We start from the raw sequence: 17,796 nt of genomic DNA, 5'->3' as shown, positions 1-17,796 counted from the left end.
ACCAAAGCAAAAAAAAAAAAAAAGTTAACTGAATGCCTGGCCTTTTTCTCCTCATTAGAACAATAAAACATAGAGCATGTCAGCAACTGACAAGAAAAATGATGACATATGAATACAATGACACAATGTTCAAATATTTTTTATTCTTTATTCAAAGCTTAATGATAAAGGTAAAAACATATTTGACTAAAAAGGAGAAGTATGTGATGTGATCACATTAGATTCTTCAGATTTATCTAACAAATGAGGATTTTAAAAAAAATCATAGAAATGAAAAGTTATTTTCAAACACTAGTATTGCTTACATTCCAAAAGGTTCTTAAATATCAACTTTTAAGTCACCAGTACATTTAACTAATCTCATGTAAATCAACCTATGTTTTTAAATGATAAAATATGCTGCTGAAACAAACAGCATTAAGCAAGTATATGCTAGTTTGATGTATTTTGGGGGTTATTTTTCTATAATAATAACAACATACTCTTTCTGCATAATGTAATTTTCACATACTTGCAAGTATTTGGAATAAGAAATCAATAATATTTGGTAAATGAAAGTGAATCTTTAAATGTACTAGGAACTCTTAAAAATTTATGGAATCTGTTAGGAAATGTTAAATTGTCATAGAAATTATATTTTTAAAAGGAAGAAAAGAAGGAACACAGAATTATTTTGATATGCCAAGGATTTTATGCTAATGAAGATCAAAAATTCTTTAAAGAATCAGTTATATCAATTCTGATTTTAATTAAATGAAATGTATTTAAGAATGAGGTATTTTGATCCCAGTGCATATAAAACCCAACTTAAGTAAAATAGCAGAACACATTAAATAATCAGCCTTATTAAAATGACCTTAGTTTTGTTCTCAGAAAGTAACTCAACAGTATATCTGTCTACATAAAGTTCATTGGAAAGCACTATAAATCCATAATGTATGATATTGAACATTTTTATGTTATCTTAGATCAAATGCTGCCTACTATTTTGCTACTTTTAGATTTTTACTTAAGTTGCTATCAATCAAATATGAGCTGTTGCTTAGTTAGAAATATGTTAGGATAGCAATAATGACAACAATAAAAACCCTAAGGGAAAAAATAAACGAGTCCTGGATATGTTCGCACAATATAATTATTTTATATTCTGTTAGAAGAAGACCTTAAATATTTTCTGTATTGTGGAACAATACAATGCATTGTATTAAAATAATATTCCTCTAAGTTTGCAAAAATTATAGAATGTTATAAGCAGGTTTATTGCTAAATGGCATAGTTTGTTGATCTTTCTGCATAAGATCTAATTATCCATCTATCTATCCATCCATCCATCCATCCATCCATCACTCACTCACTCACTCATTTGGCTACTTCATACAATACAATACAATACAATACAATACAATAGTAGAGTTGGAAGGGACCTTGGAGGTCTTCTAGTCCAACCCCCTGCCTAGGCAGGAAACCCTATACCGTTTCAGACAAATAACTATCCAACATCTTCTTAAAGACTTCCAGTGTTGGGGCATTCACAACTTATGGAGGCAAGCTGTTCCACTGATTAATTGTTCTAACTGTCAGGAAATTTCTCCTCAGTTCTAAGTTGCTTCTCTCCTTGATTAGTTTCCACCCATTGCTTCTTGTTCTACCCTCAGGTGCCTTGGAGAATAGTTTGACTCTCTCTTCTTTGTGGCAACCCCTGAGATATTGGAACGATGCTATCATGTCTCCCCTAGTCCTTCTTTCTCTTAAGCTAGACATACCCAGTTCCTGCAACCATTCTTCATATGTTTTAGTCTCCAGTCCCCTTATCATCTTTGTTGCTCTTCTCTGCACTCTTTCTAGAGTCTCCACATCTTTTTTACATCGTGGCGACCAGAACTGAATGCAGTATTCCAAGTGTGGCCTTACCAAGGCATTATAAAGTGGTATTAACACTTCACGTGATCTTGATTCTATCCCTCTGTTGATGCAGCCTAGGACTATGTTGGCTTTTTTGGCAGCTGCTGCACACTGCTGGCTCATATTTAAATGGTTGTCCACTAGGACGCCAAGATCCCGTTCACAGTTACTACTACTGAGCAAGGTACCACCTATACTGTACCTGTGCATTCCATTTTTGTTGCCTAAATGTAGAACCTTACACTTTTCACCATTGAATTTCATTTTATTAGATAGTGCCCAATGTTCAAGTTTGTCAAGATCCTTCTGTATCTTAAGCCTATCTTCTGGAGTGTTGGATATTCCTGCCAGCTTGGTGTCATCTGCAAATTTGATGAGTGACTCTGAAAGGCTTACAATTAAAACCTAACAGCAAAAAATACAGAATACAATACAACCGTACAAATAGTTCAAAACCTAAAATCATATTGTGCAATCCCAGTGACATACAAACAGTACAACCATTTTAAGGGCTCTACACCTACAAGGGATCCCCAGGCCAGATAGCAAAGGCCAACAAGGTCAAGGCCAGCTGACTAGGGAAGGGTGGGCAGAAAATGAGGTTCCACAGGGCAGGTGCCTCAGACACTATAACTGCCTAAAACTATAATAAAAGCTATTAATACTTATGTTTTATAGAGATCTAATCCCCATAGCAGTTAAGGAAATCTGTTCTTATATTAGAAGTAGAACCTAAGCCATAATACAGTTTGTATTAAGATAGATGAAAAATGATATTGAGAATATTCAGTTTGCTGTGCAGTAGCTTGCTGTTGTATAATTGTAATTGCTTGGCAAGCTGGTCATTTTGAGGAGGTGTCAAATGGTGATGAGCATATTACATCTCTGTTTTTGTGAACTTTTGAATAGTTGAGGAAATCTAAAATTTTCTTTTTATCACCTGGATGATAACATGACTAATAAATGATTCTGCATTAATATATTAAAATGACTTCATATCATCTTGGTATTTTTCACTTAAATGTTGAGAGTGGGAATGTACAAGTTCCTTCATTAAGACCTTCACCCTTGTTTTCTCTAGAAAAAGACCTATCAGTGCATCAAGTGCCAGATGGTTTTCTACAATGAGTGGGATATCCAGGTTCATGTTGCAAACCACATGATTGGTGAGTGAAGTACTAAATCTTATTGATGATATTCTCCTAGATGTATTCATCATTGCCTCTAAAATTAAATTGAGTTAAGGAGAAATTAATTGTATAACCGTCAATGATTTACCCAGGTGTGATAATTTTTTTAAAAAAAATATTATTAGGCCTGATAAAGCATTAGCATGTTTTATTTTCTGCAAGGGCTAGTTTAGACTTCTGCAGAGAATCATATACTACTGCCAGTCAAAACACAGGTGATTAACAAATTAAACTTCTAATCATTTTTGCATTATTGAAAACTAACAGGAATGGTTAATGAACTAGTTGTTAGCTTTCCACAGAGTTTTAGGCAGGTTTTAATTTCAGAAATTATTATGATAATGACACAACTGAGTGCTGCTCAAGTACCTTGGTACCAACAACAAAATTGGCAAATTTGGTGACTAACAAATGTAAATAATTCAATTGGTCATAAAATAAGAGTCTATGTAGTACTTGAACAGCAAAAACCCTCTAGAACAGTATTCAAGAAGATGAAATAATATACTTAATTAAGAAAATAGCCAAGATCTGCTACAAATAATTCTCAAAATATGCAATCAACATTTTTAACAGTCATTTTCTTTAGTATTTCCACACAGTATGAAACTGAAAATGTACTTAGAATATATCACCTACAACCAAAATTACACCAGATTAAAATCCTGGCATGCTATTGTCATGATAATACATAAATGCTAACCTTAACATTAATGAGGATGTGGAATAAGTTGTGACTCAGTATGTATAATACAAAGATTCTTATGCTTCTGTAGTAGATGATAAAGTATTTTGTTTCTGTAGCTCTATAAGTGCTATAGGTGCTCTCTGAACTTGGATGTTTTCTTGCAGATGTTTTTTTTTAATCCAAACTAGGTTAGCACTGATTATATTATCTCGTTTGGGTAATGAAACATCTTCAAGAAAACAAGCAAGCAGTCAAACTTGAGTTACAAATATTGTCCTTTATTGAGCTGTAGCTCTATATTACTGTATAGCTGTAGCAGCAGAATTTGTGTTAACGCCTACCAAAAAAGAAAAAGTAAGAAAATAATGTAAATAGGCTGGCAGCCATCTAGAAGCCTTTTTAAATTATTAATTAGCTTTTCACATGTTGATCAGTTTCTTTTGTTCAGACATCAACATAATAAACCTGTGAGATAACAAACTTATAAGATAGCTGATGATGAAAGTGCTTTATTAAAACCCATTCATTAAGTTTTGTAACTGGTCAAGGTACTGATATTGGTTGTTTATACCTAGCCTTTGAATCCAGCTGATACATGACATTAGTTTTTAATCTACAATACTCTGAACTTTCCAAGTAGTCAGTTCAAAGTAAATTGTCAGTACAAAGAAACCTAGTACGTAGATGCAATGTATATAGACATATGACTGAATTTAGACTAAATGAGTACAAATAAATTCTAAGATCTTTTAGAGAACTAGAATCATTCAAAAGGAAGACTGAGACACAGATGTCCATCAGGAAACTTTTAACATGTCAGTGATAGGAATCAATACACAAAAAGAGGAAGACTTCCTCTTTTTTAGTGTGCATCACCTGATTGTAAAAAACGATGGAGCTTCAATTACATTTTCTCACCCACTATTTTGATTTTTTTATATATCCCCGGTGAACATCACTGAATACAGCACACTTAACCATCTCATATCTGCTATCTATAGAATTTACTTTGGCGTACCTTTTTCTTTTGGCCTTCCTTTTAATGTTTTAATTCTTACTTTACAATGTTAAGAGTAATTTCCTTGGGTTTGAAAGTGAAAAACATATTAGAAGCTAACTTCTGAAAGAAAAAAAAGATGCATCTTTAGTGTCAAATTATATATGTTTAATCCCATTAAATCCAAATGCATCATTTCAGCCATATTGTGTATTAAATTATTTGTTGAAATAAATTTGGCAAGATTTGGTCAATAAAATACATTAAGTGACTGGAGAGACATTCTATGTTTTAGCCAAGTCTGCAAACCTAGCCTGAGTAGTTGGGATCATATATTGAATCAGTAATGTACCTAGGATATTTGACACCTGAAGTAAACAGATAATTTTTTAACACACACACACACACACATACACACACACTGCTGAGAGCCAAGCTAAAAACTGGGAGATTATAAGTTCTTGTCCCACATTAAATATGAAGCCAGCTGGTGTCCTTGGGCCAGTCAATCTCTCTCAGGCCTAGGAAGAACACAAAAGCAAACCACTTCCAAAATCTTGCCAAGAGAACTGCAGGGGACAATCACTAGGCATCAAAAGAAACTTGAAGGCACATTTTTTCCTTCTTTATTATTGCTGTGCTGCTGCCAAACAGTTGCCCAACACATTGACACCAATGACTTTCTTCAACACTCATTTCTAGCTGCCTCAAAATTAGCCTCCTAGTTGTCTTTGCAGGTACTTGGGGCAGACATCCTCCCTCCTCAAAGCAACACTGTATTGACTGAAGCCGTAAGATGATGCTTCATAGCATAATAGTTGAGATCACACATTATGATCAACCAGTATCAAGCAGATCACATTAGGAATTACTGTATATCTGGCTTCTTAATTTTGCTAGAGAAATGTGACAATGTTGATGTGCTGCCTTATCTTGATTTAAGTTGCTATCTATTTACAGATAAGAAATTTCATACAATCTAGTTTTATTATGCTACCTGTGGGAAGAACCTAGAGGTTTTTTTTAAATAATAGTGCCCAATTATGCTATACTACTACCATGTTAGTGTGAATTGTAATGAGGTAACTAGTTTTGAAGATAAAACCTATTTAATGCATGTAATATGTGTAACATGCTATGGCCTAAATATATTATGATATAAAATAGGCATATTTTTTAATACTACTCACATGTAGTTACTTTAGAATAAGAACAATAATAGCAGTACAGTTCCAGATAGAATTTACCATGACTTAGATTTTCAAGTATTCCATTCATATTTGTTCAACAGATCCAAGTTATTATACAGTTCTGTTCAAAGTCTCAAAAGAACTTGCACATTGTTAGCCAGGTGATGGGATTTAGGAACAATGATGGAGTGACCAGTATCAACAAATGCATTAGATACTAAACATTCCCTAAACATATTGTTTATGGTCTCAAATTATCTCTGTTGTATTATGTTAGAGGTAAAACTCGGCTTTTAGCCTAGGCAAAAATGTTTAATTTAAAGAAATACAGTGTGAAGTTCATTAAATGTTAACATCTATTTAGTCCAATGTTTCCCTGTTTACATCTTTTCATCTCACTATAGTTATGGAGGATTCTAATCTTGCAAAAGAAATCTTCCCATGTAAATTGGGAGGTCTAACAGGTAAGTGTAGTTCCGTAAGTGCTTAGATTGTGCAATTGTCAGATAATACTGAGTGATGGTGATGAACAACTATTTTATGATACTTTTTCAGTCTAATAATATTTGAGTATTAAAAACCATCACCAATAAGTCCAATTAAAATGATATCTCCCAAATTATAGATACTGGTATTATAATCTTAGAAGATATTAATATATTCCAAACAGCCATAGAAGAATCTTGTCATGAAACATAAGCAAAAATGTATGTCACTGTATGTATGAAACAGAAAGTTCATATTCACCACTGAGGGCTGATCAAAGTGACAAAAAAGGGAAAGAGGTTGTAACAATCCTAATAGTACAGGTCTAGTCATGAAATTGTAGTAATAAAAATTATGTAAAAAGTATGGACTAGGTAATGGGATAAAACAAATTCTAAAAAATCTTAAGTGTATTTCTGTCTCCAGATTTGTTCTTTCAACAAATATGATACTCTTAGAATGAATAGATTTCTATTCTACATAATCTTTTATTTAAGGGTAAAAATAATAATAAATAGTACACTTTATGTAATGTTCTTTAGTAATGCCAAGATCTTTCCAGTTATGCAAAGGCAAACTGAAACCATTACCATGCCACTGTGTGCATTTGAGGAGCAATGATTTTTCCCTCTGAAAATTAAGCTCAGTTCCAAAGCATCCAAACCTAGAGAACTGTAATTAGATTATGGATTAACCTGAAAAGAAAGTTTCTTCCCCCAAATAATTTAGATTTAAAATAAGGAGGACACTATAGATTGACTGACAATATCAAAATGGGTAAAGATTCCCCCCCCCTCCCTGTTTTCATGCTACTGCCACTTGGACTGCTTTGCCTGTTTTACTAATCAGGATAAGTTTTTACACAGCTTGGTTTTTACACAGACTGAAAAAGAATAAAAGTTAAAACCAACAGCTTAGCTCATTCTTCATTCAGTTCATATGAGCCTGCAGAAAACCAATTTTACTTTTATTTCTCTTGATGTGTATATTTTGTGAAAACCTTGCATATTGTATAAATAATGCTTATTATTAAAATGATTGATTGATTGTGGGCGATCAAGTCAGTGTTAAATTTTCTACACACTCTAATTTGTACTTATCACACTCTAATTTGAGTCTATCCACCATGCTGGTGGTCTTCCTGTTCTCTTTCTTTCCATCTTTTCATCTTTCCATCCATGCTGGCGCAGTGGTTAGAATGCAGTATTGCAGCCTAATTCTGCTGACTGCCGATTGCCAGCAGTACGGCAGTTTGAATCTCACTGGCTCAAGGTTGATTCAGCCTTCCATTCTGCTGATGTTGGTAAAATGAGGACCCAGATTATTGGCAATATGCTGACTCTATAAATTGCTTAGAGAGGGCCATAAAGCTCTCTGAAGTGGTATATAAGTGTAAGTGATATTGCTATTAGCTGTGTCTTCATTAGTTTCTCTAAAGTATCATAATTTGTTCCTTGAAAGAAGACTAAGTTGATTTCTTCAATGGTTCACTTCTTTCTTTTCTTGGTTGCCCACTATATTCATAGGAAGTTTCTCCAACAACAAATTACAAAAGGATCAATTTCTTTCTATTCTGCTTCTTCAGAATACCACTTTCCTTGGCATTGTGTCACAGGGAATACAATTGCTTGCCATATTCTGATCTTTGTAGGAAGATATATAGACATCATGGTATCTGGCTATGTTTTCCAAGGTCTTCATGACTATTCTACCAAGTTCTAATCTGGGTATTTCTTGATTACTGATTCCTTTACTATTGATGGTTAATCCTAAAAGGCAGAAAGAATCTACCACTTATATATCTGTGACTTCTAATGTTGGGTGTGGTTCTCATTCAAGACACAAATAATCAGGCTCAAATTACCCTACTTCAAATACATTATGCAAAAACCCTACTCCAATAGAAAAGATCATCATCTTTGTATTACTCTTAGCCCATTTTTTTGACTGTAGTCTTTCACTTTTGTTACTAGAACTTGCAGATCCTTTGCATTTTTAGCTATCCAAGTATTGTCATCAGCATAGGGAAGATTATAGATTTTTTTAATATCGGTTTTAAAACCACGCTCATCTTCTTTAAATTCTGCTTCTCTTAATATAAATTCCACATATATGTTGAATAAATAATGGGAGAATATACAGCCTTGTCTCCTGTGCCAACCTGGAGCCAGTCGATGCAAATGATGGATGTAGATAATTTAGTAGATGTCATAATTCAGTATCACATATAAGTCTAGTAGTTTCTGGTAATTGGCTTATGTAGGAAAAAATATATACTTTATTTTTTAAAGTCGAATTTAATTTCCGATGAAGTAGTAGCCAAAGTAATACATTTTCTTTTTATTTTAATGTTTTTTTTTAAAAAAAACTACCATATTTTCAGTAATTTAATAATGTTGGACCATAAGTACAGAATTCCAGGATGATCTTTTATCTTATCTATTTGTCATTTGCTTCATGAAATGCTGAGGAAAAAAAATGAAGTCTGCTTTGTTTAATACTACAGAAAGTTACCCTCGTGTGGGCAATGCTGGCTTATTTGAAAAGCTCATAAAGGGTTTCTGCCTGGACCATACAAAAGGCATACTTTCTCTTTAATAGCCATCTGTACAGGAGAGTTGAGAAGTGGGCCAGGTCATCTCTCCTCAGCTGTCATGGTATTAACGTAGGTAATGGAGCAAGCTCTGCGTTCTGCTGGGTGTTGTTTTTCATAGATGTTCATCGATTTGCAGATAATTTTATTTTTTCTTAGAGTTATAGAGCTAGAGTTCTTGGAGAATAACAAGCACCAAAACATTTTGAATGACTTTATCTCTGTTGATTTCTAATATAACTTTGGTCTAAAAAACAGTGTTACACCTACTGTGCAGATGGCTGCATGATTTGTAAACCAGCCAAAACATTTAAACAAATGTGTGATCTGGGGATAGATTAAATAAAGGATAAAACGGAATGTGGACCACAAATTCTAATAATCAGATGATTCTAAGTTCTGTGCAGTGTGCAGAGACGACAACAGTGACAGCAAGAAATGATTGCCAGGCCAGCAAGGAGTCTAACAGAGCACACGATGGAGCCTGTGGCCTAGTCAGCCTCAGTTTGCAAGCTGCAGATTTGCTGTACAGCTGGCAGCTCTGTGTGGGGACATCAGATAAAACTTACTTAAAATGAAGTGTTACTGCTTAGCATGAATTTGTACGAAGAGGGGATTTGCTGACTATAACTGAAAACTGATTCAAAGTGCCAGTGAAGCAGATAGAAAATAGGTATAGGTTTAAAGGATCTGCACAATTTAACCAAAAATAATTACAGGCTCAAAAAGGACATACACTAGTGTAAACAGATTGCCATTCCTTATATTTAAATTCATTTGACATTTTATACCCTGTGGTCAGAAACCTCCACGTACATTTTTTAAATGCCTATTCCATCTTTTATTTTACTGCTGTATCTTAATCGATAGCTTAGATTTCACATAAAAACCTAATGTTGAAGGAATTTAGGTTAGCACTTCTCGTGCTAGACAAAGAAAGATCTATTAGGTGGGGTGCAAGTATTGTGATAACTTTTTCTTGTGGAACCCCCAATTTGGGAATTTGCTTCTGCTGGAAACCAGGCTAAATCTTTCATCGTTGCATCCATCCTGCAGATGCCAGCACAGTTTGCACAGACTTTTTCAGAAAACTGTTCAGCAGAGGCTCTACAGAAGTAAAAATCTTGACAGCACTTGTCCAATGAGACTCGTGTAAGCAAAAGTGACTTTGGGCCAGTCACTGTCTTTCAGCCCAACTTCCCCTCATAGGATTGTTGTGGGGAAAAGTGGATGAAGAAGTATTAGGCACCGTGTTTCCCTGAAAATAAGTCTTGCCATATTTTTTTGCACGTGCATACAATATAAGCACTGCCCCACCCCAAATAAGTCCTACTTAAGTACCTGCGCAGCCGCTCGGCCACCCATTCTATCTGGTTGCTTGTGGTGCCATCGCTGCGAGGCAAGGCGGGGGAATAGAGCTGTCCAACGTGCCCTGCAGCGGCTTACCTCAGGGCCCTCACAGCCAGGCCATCCATGCCCGACACCTGCCTCACGGTGGCAGCTCCACCAGCCCCATTCAGCAGGACAGACTTGCTGGCCTACTTCTGCTTGCTCGCATGACCATAACAGAGCAAAGCCCAAGCAATGTCCTGGTGCTGCGGTGTTCTGACCTAGACTTCCCCAGCAGCACAAAACTAAGTCCTCGTCCCGATAAACCCCTTTTATTTAATTTACAATGAATTCCTCTCCAGCAAAGTCTTTCCTCTCCCAAAGTCTTTCAAGATAGTTCACAATTACCGACCTTTATCAGGCTTGGAGAGTGGCCAGGCTGATATCTTTCAGATGCCACATTACATGGCAAGAATGCAGGAATGAACTAATCGTCTTCTGCAAACACCCCTCCCCTTTTTCTTCTCTTTTATTCCCTATGGGAGGGGACATTCACCGTCCATCTGTGGCCTTACTCTCAAGTCGACCCTTCTTTGTTTATCTGGCAACTCTCTGCATGCACACACCTGGAACAGGCTCCAGCTGTTCGTCTGCCTCACTGATGTCTAATAGGTGTCAGATGGCCCTAGCCCCTTCTCTGCCTCCAACGCACAGCACTCGTCAAAGCCTTCCCCAGACTCCAGGACTGGCCCATGTTCCTCCCCAACCTCCTCACTTTCTGAATCTGATGCCAGCTCCACTGGTCCCTGGCGGGTCACAACATGCGGCCATGAGGCGAGGCAAGTGTTGGATGGATGGCTTGACTGCGGGAGCCCTGAGGTAAGCCAGTGCAGAGCGCTCCAACCCACACCTTGCTGCAGTGGCACTGGTGCATCACACATCCTCCTGCCCTACCACGAGCAAGCAGAAGAAGTGGGTCTCCCATGTACTCTAAAAGTACATAGGAAAAACTAAGACATCCCCTGAAAATAAACCCTAGTGCTTATTTTGGAACCCAAAAGAAAATAAGATCAGGTCTTATTTTTGGGGAAATACCCTATGTTCATTACCTTGAATTATCTACAAAAATAAGTGGGACACACACACACACACCCACACACACACACACACACACACACACACACTCAGCTCATGTGTTACTACCATTAACGTTTTTACTATAAAAATAATTTCCTAGTAAAGTGACATACAAATTAAATACGTTTAGGAAAATCAAGTTGTACCTAAGTATACATAACCCATTTGCCATATGCTATTTTTCAGTTCTTGCTTCCCATTTAACCACCCCACCTCCCCTCAACAAATGTTTCCACCGTGGCTTCAGATACATTTGAACATAAAGCTTTACCAGGATGACTGGGTTTGATAACAGCAGCAGGATTGCAGTGAGCTGGGCTTTGAAATAACAAGCCTTTCTGACACGTCAAGATTTTTTTTTTCTTTCCAGTAATGAAAATATAATAATACAGAATAAGTATAAAAAGTATAAGCATTGTTCTACACAGAAACACACACAGAGTAAGCCTGATTTATAGTGTGTTCTTATCTTTGGCTTAAACAGGAAGATAAAAACAGCATTAGTTATTACTAGGTGACTGCTTCTGTGGCTCTTGCCCCCAGGTAACATCTACAATTTCCAAATGTTACAGGCAGGGTGAAAGCACTTAAGGGGGGAAAAGACTGCAACAAAGGTCCTTGCAGATGGTCAGTGCTTTTAGAGCCCTTACGGACTGGCTTCCCTGAGTTTTGATATTGGAGTGGCTTCTCTTTCCTTTGGTCAGGCTGGAATGGCAGGTTCTCTTTAAACAAACACAAAACTCTTCCTGGGAGCTTCCCTAATGGAGAAATCTAATTAGACGGATTTCTTATGGAACAATTTTCACATTTTTACATATTGAAATAACACCATGGTGCAAAGGTACATTTCAGGACAAGGCAGTTCTCTGTTGGCTGAAAATGAAACGTGTAGAGTGCATGTTTTTTTTTTTTTAAATGAAAGAACCTGAATTGTCATGGCAAAAATGGTCTCATCCCCTGGCTGCGTTGCTTTAAGTCTCTTCCTGTTGCTATAGTTGTTTTTTTCTGAAGAAAAGCAGGCAAGAGATAGTGTGTGTGTGTGTGTGTGTGTGTGTGTGTGTGTGTGTGTCTGTGTTAAACTTGAGCTACGGCTATTGCTGCCTTTGTGAGTAAGGGGGTTTCGTAGGTCACCTTTAGAATTTTCTGCCTATGACAGCATTAGCTACCTGCCAAGATTGCAAGGCATCTCGCAGCTCTCAGGATGGAACTTGTGGCCTGGTAGGCCGCAGTTGGAGGGGTACATATTTGCTGTACAGCTGGCGGCACTGTATGGGGGCAGCAGTGTGGACTGTTAGGGAGCTGGAAAGGAGACAAGCATGAAATTTCGTCTAACCCCAACTCTGTTTTTCCTATACTGTTGGCTGCTTCTCAGTTCCTTGACAAAAAAACCAATCAGGCACCCTTTAATCCGCCTGTGATTACCAGTAGTATAAAAAGAGAAGCATAATGAGGAAAAATGCCTCATTTTGTTGCCTTCAAAAGCCAACAAATTGGAGTTAACTTGACAGGAAGTGGCTTAATAATTAGATTATTTATTTATTCCTGACACATATCCCCCTGTTACTAGTCTCAGGAGACCCTGTAGATGGTACGATTTTCAAGCTGCCATTACTTCGCTGTCTTCTGTGAACAAAGAAGCTACTGTCTATCAGTCAATTAAATGCACTCTTTAAGCAAAGGCTGAGAAGTCCTCAATGGAAAGAGCCCTGGGACATTGTGGCTGATGATTCCTTTCTCTGTACTGTACATCACACTCTCAACTATGGTCCCTGCAGAGATGGAATAAAGTCATGCATTAAAATATCACTTGTTGATTTGTTTGCTAATGAAGAGCCATTGAAATGTTGTGTATTTCTCTAGCTTAATTGTTGATAAAAAGAATTCTTGCTCACATATGTAGTTATGTATTTAAGTAATCATTATTTAAGATTTAATAAGTTAAGATCAGTAAATCAAGAGGAGAAAAAATATAGAGATAATGTGGATATACCGGTTATTCATGTGAAAGAATATGCATTAAAGATAATCTCTGTATAACTATGCCAGGCCTTTATTTGATACAGTCAATACACTGTTACAGTTCAGCTTGAAACAGGTATAATGATAGTGTTCATATCTCATTTTACTTTTGAATTTATTTTAAACCATCATTATGGTCAGAATTATTTGAGGAAGTAGTCCAAGGAGGATTAATCCTCTCTTCTGCTATTTTCTGCTTCTAAGTTCTCTCCAAAGCTGCCAAGATCCCATCAATGGGGGGGGGGGGGGGGGGGACCTACAGGCCTCTTCTATTGTGCTGTATATCTTTGAGTAAACGTAGAAAAGGCTAAAAACTCCCTCAGCTACATCATTTCCATGATTAAAATTAAAGCTTATATTTAAAGCAAACAAATGTTCAAATATGAAGCAGAGATTTCCCACCTCATGCCTGTAAAATATATGGAAAGATCTAATGGCTTAACAATCAAATAACTGTATAGCTACAATAATTAATATGCATTATTTTATTTTTTAAAGGCATTGAATTGCTGTTTCTTTTATTATGCTTTCTATTCTATTCTTTTTATAGTCCCCACTTCTAACAACAAAATTACTGTGGAATTCATTTTTCTTCCTATATGTAATTTTCTAGAATGAGGTAGGAATTTATGTGTCCTTCAGATATTTTGGACAAGGACCTATCAGCCTCAAGTAACATCACCAAACTATCTAGAAGTAAATTGTTCATATCTATATTCTGTATATATTGGAATCAACCATACCGACTTTCTTATGCATCGCATATCCAACAAACAATGACTTCTTCACATTGCATGAAAATGTTGGGAATACTCTTTTCCACATATTTGTTTGAATATGAATATAGTTCTATTTATTTATGTACAAACAGACATATAGTTTCCCTTAAGTCTGCCAGATTAGCTTGGTTAGAAGAAAAACAGAACAAGTGGATTCTACCATTATTTCACTCGCACAGATCATCTATTTAAATATTCACATAGGATGCAATTGGAATATTCATATCTGGAAGAAAAACAAATATGTCCCTTGTAGCATTTTCTCATGTTTCATTAGATGTTGTAGTACACAACCGATAGCTCAGGTATTGTTTCTGCTAGCTATCATTTACAGGAAGAAAAAACAAGCCAAAGGTACAGATTGCTTGGCTGCACTGGATCCATGGTGAGATTTATAATTTGTGTAGGTGGGCAGACAACCAGTTTGGAATTAAGAAAAAAAAACTATGCTTCTATACTGGGAGGATCAGGTGCATTGAAGCAGCACCTCTAATTTCTTAAAATGAACATCCTGTGGAGATCCCCCAAAGAGCTGTATGATAGTTCTGCAGTAGGGGTTGAAAACAATGCAGAGTAAAGGAGAACACAGATTTTGTTCATTTTCTTCATCCGTTTCGCTCTTCGTCCAATAGCCATATTCTTTTAAGTCATTTTGTAAACTCCTCATCTGTTTCTGGGGGGAACATTAGATTTTAACTTCAATCATTAGGAAAAAAAATCATTCTGTAAGCCCTATAAATTAAGCTCACTTCAGAATAAAGCTTTCTTTTTTTTTTTTCTTATCCAGTTATTTCAATTTATTTTGTTTATTTAAAGAGGCTTAGACACTGTAACATTCTACAGAGGGTTTTCTGGGGAGGGATTATTTCAGTAATTGGCAATTAATATGTATCAGGGTTAATTTAAGGAAGGACCTACCTTCTATCCAGACATATATGTCCTGGTTAATATCCAATTATATATACCTTCATACTTACATCTTAATATTTTGGATATGATAATCAGAAGCAATGTTAATGAGGATCGTGGAGCACAAATCAACCAGTGACATATTCAATGATCCTTGCTTAGATTTTTTTTTATTCTGTTCCACATAATAGTAAGATGATATTATTCTTTGAGAATTGCTGTTGCCTTTTTTATTTAAGAAAAGAAATGTGCTTCACCTAGTTTGTAGTATTTACATCATCATGTAAAACAGGCAGTGTTATCTGTGATGCAGCAATAAAAGCATTAAGCTTAATACCTGATGGAAAGCATACTCATTAACATAGGACAAAAGTAGAATGCAAAGTAGGCTTTGGATAATATTAAAGCAAGAGTTCAAAAATTGATAGTTCTATGCAGGCAAAGAGTGTTTCTTTGTGTCTGATAGTAGTTAACTATAAATAATAAAATGTTCTGCTATTTGAAATAGTTGTATCTCATGTTTCTGCCAAAGTTTCCGCCTCCAACATTGACCTTCCTCAGCCAAGTGCTAAGCAGTGGCCTTGCTGGTTTCATTAGAATGATGCAAGCAGGGTTAAAACATTGTGCCATAAGTTTCATCTTTGCGGGAGATGGGGCAATGTTACAAAACATTATCACAAATCATTATCATAACACTGAAGTGCTGCTTTTGTTAGTCTGATCTACCTTCCTACCCCCCTTCATAGATGTTGTATGCCAGGGGTGTCAAACTAACAGCCTGTGGGCTGGATGTGTCACATGCAGGCCACACCCATCCCACCTCTGCAAAAGGAAAAAAATGTCACAATACGTCACGTGACGTGATCAAGTTTGACACCTTTGCTGTACACAGCCTTGACATGTAGCTTCTCACGGACAAAGAACTTTATAGTATCACAGGTTGCATACTGTTGGCAGTTCAGGGGTTGCAGATGTGCACACATTCCTGAACCTAAACACCCTAAACTACTCCCCCATCAATCCGGAATAGTGTACCATCTAATCTGGATTGAGGGGGGTAAGGGAAATTATTTAGCAGAGAAACAACCATTTTGAATAGAGTGCATGGGCTAAAATTGGTTGCCACATGATTTTCAGTTCTTCCAATTAGCTTGCTTAAGATATGGATCGAAGGAAAAGATAAAACACAACATTTCATATGCTTGTTCTGTCAAATAAGTAGATTCCAAGTGTTATTTTGGGTCAGGAACCCAACCATGTGTTTTCTGCTGATCAAGAATCTATGTTTCAACTTTACAGCTGTAGATTATTAGCCAGGTCCTGTGATCTTATTTGCAAATAAGCACTTATTATAGTATTTATTTATTTGCCACTAAGGTCGGAGGACATTGCTTGCAATAAGTACTTACTATCATAGGGGTGATATGTGCAGATCCATTCATTTTTCTGTACGGGTCGACAGATGTCAGATTTTAGGTGCTTGGTACCACCCCCAATTATTTTGTATATGAAGTTGAAAATTTCATAAATACTGTTCCCAACTTTTTCAAATAAAGATACATTTGTTAAATAGCTAATTTTTTTCAGAACTTTCATGACATCGGAGTCCATTATATTTAGAGTAAGAACACAGTCTGAGCTCTAGGAGGTTATCCTTCATTTACACAGGAGACAGATATAGTGTCTTTACTCGTAGATAAACTGCAACTGGTAAAACCCTGATACTATCAATATGTTGATAAAAACCCTACAGATAGTTCCTCCAAATTACATCGACTTGGAAGTCTTCAACAAATTCTTTAAGTTAAATGTTCAGAAGAAATTACTTTAAAATTGTGATTTTAAATCAATATAATTTGAACCTTTGTACATTTTTGGATTTAAAAAATTATATTTTTGCATAATTCACATACCTTTTCTAGAGCATTGCTTGAACATTAGGCATTCTTTGCTGAGATGTTCTTCCATTGTTTTCCTTCATTTCAAACAGTATAGAAGAATTCGTAGTATGAAAGGGATGAGCAAATCTTAGTTGCACTTAATGGGTTTTATACTGATTCATCCTGTAGCCTTGAACAAGTCTCTTAATTCTTGATTTTGCAAGGTTAACCACATGTTTCACCTCCTCCTCAGGAAGCAATCATTGAAAGCTAGAAAATTACTATGAATTTAGATCACTGTAATAATGAAATAAATGCTAACTATTGGTAGGAAAAGTATGGATAAATAGGAGATTTTTCCTTATCCCAAAATTTATAGCAGTTTCTTCACTAATGTTTCAGGAAAATTACAACTGTTCTTATCAGGCTATCTTTTTGATTCAGTCCAAAGAAATTTAAGTACAACTTGCAAATAATATAAAACAGGTTGCTCTTAAAATAGTGAAAATAATAATGCTGCATACCTATACGTACCAATGTATAGTGTGTAGTGCGTGTGTGAATATATATTACAGGCTCAATTGTGCATATATATACACACACACATACACACACATACACACGCATATACATACATACATACATACATACATACATACATACATACATACATACTGTATACACAAACCTATACAAA

General features: G+C 35.9%; 1 protein-coding gene across 10 annotated transcripts in view; it reads left to right on the top strand.

The window, feature by feature from the left end:
• ZNF521 (zinc finger protein 521) overlaps positions 1-17,796 on the top strand; it is a 309,282-nt gene that overhangs the window by 149,196 nt on the left and 142,290 nt on the right. For 7 of the 10 annotated variants that reach the window (XR_014175211.1, XM_081950985.1, XM_081950984.1 and 4 more), the window contains 2 exons: positions 2,984-3,068; positions 6,372-6,431. Coding sequence is in view for 8 of the 10 variants with exons in the window: in XM_081950985.1 (XP_081807111.1) it covers positions 2,984-3,068; positions 6,372-6,431 (145 nt within the window). In the remaining 2 variants the exon portion in view is untranslated. The remainder of the gene's footprint in view (positions 1-2,983; positions 3,069-6,371; positions 6,432-17,796) is intronic. The other 3 variants (XR_014175210.1, XM_081950990.1, XM_081950988.1) reach the window with 1 other exon arrangement.

Source organism: Natrix helvetica (assembly GCF_964273705.1).
Source record: "Natrix helvetica genome assembly, chromosome: 4".
Taxonomy (NCBI): domain Eukaryota; kingdom Metazoa; phylum Chordata; class Lepidosauria; order Squamata; family Natricidae; genus Natrix; species Natrix helvetica.
Note: the sequence above shows the minus strand (reverse complement) of the source record. Positions and strands in the feature narration are given on the sequence as shown.